Genomic DNA, 12,171 nt, shown 5'->3' on the forward strand with positions numbered 1-12,171 from the left:
TGTTCTTCTTCCTCGACCAGGATCCTTGAGTGTTCTTCTTCCTCGACCAGTGATCCTGGAGTGTTCTTCTTCATTCTGTTATATGTTTTGGGGTATCGTGGTGACCAGTGTCGCAATGGTGCGCATCCTCGCCTCGCAAGCCACTGGACCCGTTCGATCCTCGGGCAGGGCGAAACTATGAACAAGTTTCTTACGCCATTTGCCTCTGTCTACCCAGTAATTGGGGACCTGGATGTTAAACTATTTCGATCGTTCCGGGGTAATGGTTAGTCAGTGCAGTTGGCGAGTTGTCCGGTCTTCACTATTCCTTGACACTGGGTCATGCAGCTTGTTAACTCCTAGGTGTGGTTGTTGTGTTGGCGACAGCTTCCAACCTTAAACACTGGGTCATGCAGCTCGTTAACTCAGGGTGTGTGGTTGTTGTGTTGGCGACAGCTTCTACACCTTAAACACTGGGTCATGCAGCTCGTTAACTCAGGGTGTGGTTGATGTGTTGGCAACAGCTTTTACACCTTAAACACTGGGTCATGCAGCTCGTTAACTCAGGGTGTGGTTGTTATGTTGGCGACAGCTTCTACACCTTAAACAAATTCACGCCGAGGTGGCCCTTGGGCCGGCCATCCTCGTACAGGAGGCAAACCATTACTTATTATTATTATTATTATTATTATTATTATTATTATTATTATTATTATTATTATTATTATTATTATTATTATTATTATTATTATTATTATTATTATTATTATTATTATATATTAATATTATTAGTGTATGTGTGTGTGTGTGTGTGTGTGTGTGTGTGTGTGTGTGTGTGTAAGGCATCAGTCACGCCACTTATCTTTGTAATTTAACTATGCAAATCACCACACAATTAACTGTGTAACAATCTGCCCCATCGACTTATCTGTCTGAATGTATAATTAAAGACTGGTTGACTGCCTAACATACTGCCTGCCTGCCTGTCAAAAATAAATCTGGCCTTTGTACAGAATTTCCAGCAATATAGAGAAACAGATCATAAAACTATCTCCCATTGGCTGAACCAGAATAAACTATAATGCTCATTGGCTGAACAAAACAAACAATAATGTTCATTGGTTGACAGGCATATCTACACGGTCAATCAGCCAATCAGCACATATGTTTGCGTTTTTCCCTCTCTCTCCTCGGTCGTTCACCACGGGTCGTTAACGGGATGAATTGGTTGTTTTCCCATGTGTAAGACCCCCACACACACACATACAGTTAGGTTTCATTGTGTTCGTTTCAATAGTTCCTGTGACTGTCAAACCTACACAGTAGTTGCCACGTGTGTGTGTGTGTGTGTGTGTGTGTGTGTGTGTGGTGACTTAACTATCCTCACAGATGGTGAAGTTAGGTGGAAAGATGGTGAGAGAAAGATGGGAAGATAAACTCGCAGCTGGTACAGAACATGGAGTTAGAGGGCCAGGTGGTGTGACAGCTGGTGTTGGCGTCACAGCGGTGTGTGGCGTCACAGCGGGTGTTGGCGTCACAGCTGGTGTTGGCGTCACAGCTGGTGTTGGCGTCACAGCTGGTGTTGGCGTCACAGGGGTGTTGGCGTCACAGCTGGTGTTGGCGTCACAGCGGTTGTTGGCGTTGCAGCTGGTGTTGGCGTCACAGCGGGGCGGTGTGGCGCCGGGTGTTGGCGTTGCCAGCGTGTTGGCGTGCCAGCGGGTGTTGGCGCTGGGTGTTGGCGCAGCTGGTGCTGGCGTCTGCAGCTGGTGTTGGCGTCACAGCGGGTGTTGGCGTCACAGCGGGTGTTGGCGCTGCTGCTGGCGCTCGCCAGCTGGTGTTGGCGCTGCAGCGGGTGTTGGCGTCACAGCGGGTGTTGGCGCTACAGCGGGTGTTGGCGTTGCAGCTGGTGTTGGCGTCACAGCTGGTGTTGGCGTCACAACGGGTGTTGGCGTCACAGCTGGTGTTAGCGTCACGCTGGTGCTGGCGTCACAGCGGGTGTTGGCGTCACAGCTGGTGTTGGCGTTGCAGCAGGTGTTGGCGTCACAGCGGGTGTTGGCGTCACAGCTGGTGTTGGAGTGCACAACGGGTGTTGGCGTCACAGCGGGTATTGGCGTCACAGCTGGTATTGACGTCACAGCGAGTGTTGGCGTAACAGCTGGTGTTGGCGTCACAGCTGGTGTTGGCGTCACAGCTGGTGTTGGCGTCACAGCTGGTGTTGGCGTCACAGCTGGTGTTGGCGTCACAGCCTCTGCCAAACTACAAATTTATTTAACTAGCTGCACCTCTGTCACGGTACTTCACACAGCTAATTGCCTAGTTGACAGTTAACGAAAAGTAATCGACGTTGGTGACAAAAAGACTGATTATATTATGACGTGTGTGGGGAGGGGGTGAAGGGAGTGAAGGAGGGTAAGAAGGAAGGGGGAAGGTCAAACTAGATAGAGTGTAAGGAGGAGGAGGAAGGGAGGGAAGTGAGTGTGGAGAAGGAAGGAGAGGGAGAGGCGGAAAGAGTAAGATGGAGAAAAGGAGGGAGGAAGTGAAGGATAGAGGGTGAGACAGAGAGAGAAAGTAATAAAAGGAGAGGAAGGAACGGAGGTAGTGTAAGAGAGAGGAAGGAAGAGAAGAAAAAATCGTGAATTATCGTGGCGTAAAACAACCTGAGATTCAACTAACGAAGTTCTGAACCTAGTCTGTTCTCCTCTCTCTCTTTTTTTTTCTCTCTCTCTCTCTCTCTCTCTCTATATTCCCCAAGCCAATATCTAATTAAACACTTTATTCTTTTCTAAATTAACACCAGAATTCTCTTTGCGGGATGAGGACAGAAGGAGTATAGGTGAGGATAGGTGAGGATAATTGAGGATAATTGAGGATGAGGACAGGCGAGGACAGGTGAGGATAGGTGAGGATAATTGAGGATGAGGACAGGCGAGATAGGTGGAGGATATGTGAGGATAATTGAGGGACAGTAAGGAGGATAGGTGAGGATGAGGATAATTGAGGATGAGGACAGGCGAGGACAGGTGGAGGATATGTGGAGGATGAGGACAGGCGAGGATAGGTGAGGATGAGGGATAATTGAGGATGAGGACAGGTGAGGGCAGGTGAGGATATGTGGAGGATAATTGAGGATGAGGGACAGGTGAGGATGGGTGAGGATGGGGATGGATTGGGGATGAGGATAATTGAGGATGACGACAGGTGAGGATAATTGAGGGTGAGGACAGGTGGAGGATAATTGAGGATGAGGACAGGTGAGGATAGTTGAGGATAATAGGGATGAGGACAGGTGATGATGAGGACAAGTGAGGATAATTGAGGATGAGAGGTGGAGGGACAATTGAGGATAATTAAGGGTGAGGATGAGTACAAGTGAGGATAATTGAGGGGATGAGGACAGGTGGAGGGACAATTGAGGGATAATTAAGGGTGAGGATGAGGACAGGTGAGAATAGTTGAGGATAATTGAGGTTGAGGACAGGTGAGATAATTGAGGATAATTAAGGATGAGGATAATTGAGGATGAGGACAGGTGAGGTTTGAGGAGGGACAGCTGGAGATAGCTGGAGTATAATGATGATGAGGACAGATGAGGAAAGTTGAGGATACTATGATGAGGACAGGTGAAGATAATTGAGGATGAGGACAGGAGGATAGTTGAGGATGAGAACAGGTGAGGAAAATCGAGGATGGACAGGTGGGGATAGTTGAGGAGAGGTGAAGTAAGGATGGTTGAAAAGAGGATAATGATGGTTGAAGTGAGGTGAGGAGAGTTGAGGTGAGATGAGGAGAGTTGAGGGTGAGAATAGGAGGCTTAATGGTGGAAAATTAGCAAGAATGAGGATAGCCAAGGTGATGATAGCCAAGGTAAGGATAGCCAAGGTGAGGATAGCCAAGGTGATGATAGCCAAGGTGAGGATAGCCAAGGTGAGGACAGCCAAGGTGAGGATAGCCAAGGTGAGGATAGCCAAGGTGATGATAGCCAAGGTGATGATAGCCAAGGTGAGGATAGCCAAGGTGAGGATAGCCAAGGTGAGGATAGCCAAGGTGAGGATAGCCAAGGTGATGATAGCCAAGGTGAGGATAGCCAAGGTGATGATAGCCAAGGTGAGGGGATAGCCAAGGTGATGATAGCTAAGGTGATGATAGCCAAGGTGATGATAGCCAAGTGATGATATCCAAGGATATGATAGCCACGTGAGGATAGCCAAGGTGAGGATAGCCAAGGTGATGATAGCCAAGGTGAGGATAGCCAAGGTGATGATAGCCAAGGTGAGGATAGCCAAGGTGAGGATAGCCAAGGTGAGGATAGCCAAGGGATATGATGGCCAAGGAGGATGTGGGGATGATGGCCAAAATTGAGGATAGCCAAGTTGAGGATAGCCAAGGAGTGATGATAGCCAAGGATATAGTATAGGAATGAGGATGGCCAAAGGTGATGAGTAAACCATGGTGAGGATAGCCAAGGTGATGATAGCCAAGGAGAGGATAGCCAAGGTGATGATAACCAAGGTGATGATAGCCATGGTGAGGATAGCCAAGGTGATGATAGCCAAGGAGAGGATAGCCAAGGTGATGATAACCAAGGTGATGATAGCCATGGTGAGGATAGCCAAGGTGATGATAGCCAAGGTGAGGATAGCCAAGGCAAGGATAGTCCGGGTGAGGAAGAGTGAGGAATAGAGGGATAGCCAAGGTGAGGATAGCCAAGGTGATAGCCAAGGTGATGATAGCCAAGGTGATGATAGCAAGGTGATGATAGCCAAGGTGAGGATAGATAGGAGAGGATAGCCAAGGTGAGGATAGCCAAGGTGAGGATAGCCAAGGTGAGGATAGCCAAGGATATGATAGCCAAGGGGTGAGGATAGCCAAGGTGATGATACCCAAGGTGAGGAGAGCCAAGGTGGGGAGGATAGCCAAGGTGAGGATAGCCAAGGATAGAGAGATAGCCAAGGTGAGGATAACCAAGGTGAGGATAGCCAAGGTGAGGATAGCCAAGGGTGAGGATAGCCAAGGTGATGATAGCCAAGGATATGATAGCCAAGGAGAGGATAGCCAAGTGATGATAGCCAAAGGATAGGCCAAGGGATAGCCAAGGTGATGATAGAGTGAGGATAGCCAAGGTGAGGATAGCCAAGGTGATGATACAGCTATGGATATGATAGCCAGTGAGATAGCCAAGGTGATGATAGCCAAGGTGAGGATAGCCAAGGTGAGATGATGCCAAGGTGAGGATAGCCAAGGTGAGGATAGCCAAGGTGAGGATAGCCAAGGATAGCCAAGGATAAGGATTCGGGTGGAAGAGTGAGGAGGAGGAGGGCCGTAGACAGGCAGTAGTGACAGGTAGTCAATTGGGTCGTTAAGGAACTGCCAATCACACCCGACCTGACCTAACCATCGTTGGCTTCTGGAATTCTTTTGTTTGTTGCCTATCGCCTCCTATCACCCCTGTCTCTTCCTATCATCGCCTTCACTTCCTATTGCCTCCTATCATCATATCACCTCATCTACCTTTCATCATCTTATCACCACCTCATCACCTCATCACCCTCAATCACCACATCTCCACCTCCTCATCTTATCACCACTCATCACCTCACCTCTCATCTTATCACCATCTTCATCACCTTCATCACTCATATCACCTCATCATCATCATCCTATCACCTCCTCATCTTATCACCTCATCTTATCACCCCTCATCTTATCACCACCTCATCCATCCATCATCTTCATCCTCACCTCCTCACCCTCATCTTATCACCTCCTCATCTTATCACCTCCTCACATCATCTCCTCATCTTATCACCTCATCTTATCCCCACCTCATCTTATCACCCTCATCTTATCCTCTCATCATCACCTCCTCATCTCATCATCATCTTATCACCACCTCCATCATCTTATCACCACCTCATCTTATTACCTCCTCATCTTATCACCACCTCATCTTATCACCTCCTCATCTTATCACCACTCATCCTATCGCCTCCGTCTCTCCTATCGTCTCCAACTCTTCCTATCGTGTCTATTACCTATCGGTGCTAAGGGGTCAGGAACTTAACCCCTTAAAACACTACATCTCTACCCCAACAAGGGGGAGTGGGAGGCTTTATAGGTCTCCTCGGAAATAATGATATCAACAAATAATTATTGACCCCTGACATCTGACCTTTAGTAATGAGGTCACCTAAATGACCCAGTGACCTTTTATAATGACCCAATGACTGGGAGTGTTTAGCAATGTGTTTTAATTTGGTGAGTGTGTGTGTGTGTTTGTGTGCCTGTCCAAACATTTTATTATGTGACGAAATTGAAAAAAAAATATATATATATATATATATACACAATCAACACCTCAATCCGCCAGGATTCGAACCCACGGCCCACGAGCCCATGACTGTGACAGGGGAACGCTAACCGCTGGACCACCAGGATACTAAAAGCAGTCGTAGACTCTGTTATATTTCACACAAAGCCTGTTCAACGAGCCTGTTCAACCCCCCACTCTACCTCCCCAATCACCCTCACTCTACCTCCCCAATCACCCCTCTCTCTCCCTCCCCCCACTCTACCTCCCAATCACACTCACCAATCCCTCACTCTACCTCCCCCAATCACCCCCCACTACTCCTCAATCACCCCCCCACCCCTCAATCACCCACTCTACCTCCCCAATCACCCCCCCACTCTGCCTCCCCAATCACCTCACTCTACCTCCCCCAATCACCCTCTACCTCCCCTATCCCCCCCTCTCCCCTCTACCTCCCCAATCACCCCTACCTCCCCCAATCACCCCACTCTACCTCCCCAATCACCCCCTCCCTCCTCCCAATCACCCCCACTCTCACCCCCACTCTACCTCCCCCAATCACCCCCACTCTACCTCCCCAATCACCCCCACTCTACTCCCCAATCACCCCACTCCCATATCACCCCCCAATCACCCCCAACTCTACCTCCCCAATCACCTCCCCCTCACCAACCTCCCAATCACCCCCCTACTCTACCTCCCCAATCACCCCCACTCTACCTCCCCCAATCACCCCACTCTACCTCCCCCAATCACCCCCACTCTACCTCCCAATCACCCCCACTCTACCCCCCACTCTACCTCACCCAACCCCTACCTACCTCCAATCACCCCCACTCTACCTCCCCCCACCCCTCACCTACTCTTAATCCCCAACCTCCCCAATCCCCCACTCTACCTCCCAATCACCCCCACTCTACCTCCCAATCACCCCCCACCTCCCCAATCACCCCTCACTCTACCTCCCCAATCACCCCACTCTACCTCCCAAATCACCCCTCACTCTACCTCCCCAATCACCCCCCCACCTCCCCAATCTCACTCTACCTCCCAATCACCCCTCACTCTACCTCCCCAATCACTACCTCCCAATCTCTACCTCCCCAATCCCCCAATCACCCCTCACTCTACCTCCCCAATCACCCCCACTCTACCTCCCAATCACCCCCACCTCCCCCTACCCCCCAATCACCCCCAATCACCTCCCCACTCTACCTCCCCAATCACCCCCAACCTCAATCACCCCACTCTACCTCCCCCAATCACCCCTCCTCTACCCCCCAATCACCCCCACTCTACCTCCCCAATCACCCCCCACTCTACCTCCCCAATCACCCCCCACTCTACCTCCCCAATCACCCCTCCTACCTCACCCCCTCCCAATCACCCCTACTCTACCTCCCCAATCACCCCTACTCACCTCCTAATCACCCTCTGCCTCCCAATCACCCCTACTCTCCTCCAATCACCCCTCACTCTCCTCCCTCCCCAATCACCCCCACTCTACCTCCCCAATCACCCCCTACTACCTCCCCAATCACCCCTTCCTCCTCTCCTCCCCCACTCTACCTCCCTAATCACCCCCTACTCTACCTCCCCAATCACCCCCTACTGCCTAAGGTTAGATAAATACAAAATGAAAAAGTAGAGAGAGGAATTTATCGGTGGTTTTTAGACATGAGTGAATTAAGAGGAAATTAATTTGTACTGGGCTAAAGAAGGTTGGCTGGGTAGGTAGGTGGGTTGGAGGGTGGGTGGGTAGGTTGGAGGGTGGGAGGGTGGGTGGGTGGGTTGGAGGGTGGGTAGGGTGAAGGGGGTTAATCTTGTCACATAAAAGTCATTAGCTCTTTAGGTATTGAGCGCCGTCTTGCCTCACACCTCAAGACATATTCTATAGGAAGCTTACTGATCTCCACCCTGGCTGATATGATTAAAATTCGGGTTGAAGTCATAGGAAATTAAATTCGTCATAGCATAAGGTTGTGGCTCCAGGTTCTTTAGTCATCCCTCCTCCCTATAATATGTAGGTTATATGTGACTCTCTTGGTCTACGACGTGGTGATGGGTTCTAAAAGGTTTCCCCCACTTACTAATTATCCTTGAAATGGAGATGTGAGAACGTAATTACCTGTTCGTATATAAAATGGCTTCAAGATTACACCAAGACCTCCCCCCCCCCCCTTCAGGTATTTTCTTAAGAGTCAAGTAAAAAGATGAAGGTTTAAGTACAGTCCCCTTCATTAGTGCGTTTACAGGGACTCGTATATAAACATTACATATTTGTTTTAATCTTGTTTTTAATATATTCCATATGTTTAATATTGCGAGTTTCCTTCAGTCGAATGTAAACTAACACAAAGTTGCCACACTGCACGAAACCTGACGAGCCCCTGTAAACCCACTAGTGAAGGGGACTGGACGAAGATTTTGTGAGTTTTAACATAAGGAAAGTGAGTTTGTTGTACTGTGAAGATTCGTGGTGCTGTGGTGTGTGTATAACTGAGGCGGCACCACCCATATGTGGCCTCTCTCTCTCTCTCATTGACTGACCACTCGTTCACACTGTAGACGCCACTCTCAACTGACTCCCAACATGACTGGGCGGGTGTGTTATGATACTTGGAACAGCACAACACACACATATACACAGTTCTAGGATATCATTGAACCATACAACATTTGACTGAACTGAGAAATATACTGAGAAATATACTGAGAAATATGCTGAGACATATACTGAGAAATATGCTGAGAAATATACTGAGACATATACTGAGACATATACTGAGACATATACTGAGAAATATACTGAGAAATATACTGAGAAATATACTGAGAAATATACTTTGTGTGCATAGAGAAAGGAAAAAAAAACTACATCTCTATGAACCAAACCGACACGTTACCAACACCTCACTGAGCTCCTCAACGCGGTGATATAATGCTCCAGTTTTTCTTTTGGTGTATTTGAAACTTAACATTAAGGCTTAACATTGAAGCTTAACATTGAAGCTTAACATTGAAGCTTAACAATGAAGCTTAACAATGGTTCTGAGTTATTTATACGACTCTGGGGAACATATGTTTTGGGGAGGTAGATATTAATGTATACATGAGAGGTAGATATGAATGTATACATAAGAGGTAGATATTAATGTATACATAAGAGGTAGATATTAATGTATACATAAGAGGTAGATATTAATGTATACATGAGAGGTAGATATTAATGTATACATGAGAGGTAGATATTAATGTATACATGAGAGGTAGATATTAATGTATGCATGAGGGTGAATGTTAGTATGCATGGGAGGTAGATATTAATGTATGCATGAGAGGTGAATATTGAAATGTATACATGAGGTAGATATTAATGTATACATGAGGTGGAGTATATTAATGTATACATGAGGTAGATGTTAATCATATACATGAGGAGGTAGATGTTAATGTATGCATGAGAGGTAGATGTGTGTATACATGAGGTGAATATTAATGTATACATAGAGGTAGATATTGAAATGTATGCATGAGGTGAATAATGTATACATAAGAGGTAGATATTAATGTATACATAAGAGGTAGATATTAATGTATACATAAGAGGTAGATATTAATGTATACATGAAAGGTAGATATTAATGTATACATGAGAGGTAGATATTAATGTATACATAAGAGGTAGATATTAATGTATACATAAGAGGTAGATATTAATGTATACATGAGAGGTAGATATTAATGTATACATAAGAGGTAGATATTAATGTATACATAAGAGGTAGATATTAATGTATACATGAGAGGTAGATATTAATGTATACATGAGAGGTAGATATTAATGTATACATGAAAGGTAGATATTAATGTATACATGAAAGGTAGATATTAATGTATACATGAGAGGTAGATATTAATGTATACATAAGAGGTAAATATTAATGTATACATGAGAGGTAGATATTAATGTATACATGAAAGGTAGATATTCATGTATACATAAGAGGTAGATATTAATGTATACATGAAAGGTAGATATTAATGTATACATGAGAGGTAGATATTAATGTATACATGAGAGGTAGATATTAATGTATACATGAGAGGTAGATATTAATGTATACATGAGAGGTAGATATTAATGTATACATGAGAGGTAGATATTAATGTATACATGAGAGGTAGATATTAATGTATACATGAGAGGTAGATATTAATGTATACATGAGAGGTAGATATTAATGTATACATGAGAGGTAGATATTAATGTATACATGAGAGGTAGATATTAATGTATACATGAGAGGTAGATATTAATGTATACATAAGAGGTAGATATTAATGTATACATGAGAGGTAGATATTAATGTATACATGAGAGGTAGATATTAATGTATACATAAGAGGTAGATATTAATGTATACATGAGAGGTAGATATTAATGTATACATGAGAGGTAGATATTAATGTATACATAAGAGGTAGATATTAATGTATACATGAGAGGTAGATATTAATGTATACATAAGAGGTAGATATTAATCAATATATATATATGTCTGTGTGTGCGTTTGTTTGTGTGTGTGTGTGTCACGCTGAGAATCTCGGAAACTACTTTGCGATCTGCAGTAGTAATAAAACCTTAACTATTTCTACACATTAATACAAACAACAACTATTTCTACACACATTAATATAAAACAACAACTATTTCTTCACACATTATTACACAATATAAAAAAACAACTATTTCTTTACACAGTATAAAAACAACAACTATTTCTTTACACAGTATAAAAACAACAACTATTTCTTTACACATTATTACAAAAAACAATTATTTCTTTACACATTATAAAAACAACAACTATTTTTTTACACAGTATAAAAACAACAACTATTTCTTTACGCAGTATAAAAACAACTATTTCTTTACACAGTATAAAAACAACTATTTCTTTACACAGTATAAAAACAACTATTTCTTTACACAGTATAAAAACAACAACTATTTCTTTACACAGTATAAAAACAACAACTATTTCTTTACACAGTATAAAAACAACAACTATTTCTTTACACAGTATAAAAACAACAACTATTTCTTTACACAGTATAAAAACAACAACTATTTCTTTACACAGTATAAAAACAACAACTATTATTTACACAGTATAAAAACAACAACTATTTCTTTACACAGTATAAAAACAACAACTATTTCTTCACACAGAATAAAAACAACAACTATTTCTTTACACAGAATAAAAACAACAACTATTTCTTTACACATTATTTCAAAAACAACAACTATTCTTCACACAGTAATAAAACAACAACTATTTCTTCACACAGTATAAAAACAACAACTATTTCTTCACACAGAATAAAAACAACAACTATTTCTTTACACAGAATAAAAACAACAACTATTTCTTTACACATTATTTCAAAAACAACAACTATTTCTTCACACAGTATAAAAACAACAACTATTTCTTCACACGTATAAAAACAACAACTATTTCTTCACACATTAATACAAAACAACATCTATTTCTTCACGCAGTATAAAAACAACAACTATTTCTTTACACAATATTACAAAAACAAAAATTATTTCTTCACACATTATTACAAAAAACAACTATTTCTTTACACATTATTACAAAAAACAATTATTTCTTTACACATTATAAAAACAACAACTATTTTTTTACACAGTATAAAAACAACAACTATTCTTCACACAGTAAGAAAACAACAACTATTTCTTCACACAGTATAAAAACAACAACTATTTCTTCACACATTAATACAAAACAACATCTATTTCTTCACGCAGTATAAAAACAACAACTATTTCTTTACACAGAATA

General features: G+C 43.4%; 1 protein-coding gene across 1 annotated transcript; it reads left to right on the top strand.

Moving 5' to 3' along the window:
* Positions 1–1,389: 1,389 nt before the first annotated feature.
* On the top strand, positions 1,390–2,307 carry LOC121855790 (putative uncharacterized protein YER190C-A). The gene has a single exon (XM_042350897.1). It carries the CDS (start codon positions 1,390–1,392, stop codon positions 2,305–2,307), a length of 918 nt encoding a protein of 305 aa, XP_042206831.1.
* The last annotated feature ends 9,864 nt before the right edge of the window (positions 2,308–12,171 follow it).

Source organism: Homarus americanus, unplaced genomic scaffold (genome assembly GCF_018991925.1).
Source record: "Homarus americanus isolate GMGI-L3 unplaced genomic scaffold, GMGI_Hamer_2.0 scaffold52612, whole genome shotgun sequence".
Lineage (NCBI taxonomy): Eukaryota > Metazoa > Arthropoda > Malacostraca > Decapoda > Nephropidae > Homarus > Homarus americanus.

Coding starts and splice junctions, on each gene's coding strand:
- LOC121855790 (XM_042350897.1), top strand. CDS start 1,390: ATGGTGAGAGAAAGATGGGAAGATAAACTCGCAGCTGGTACAGAACAT.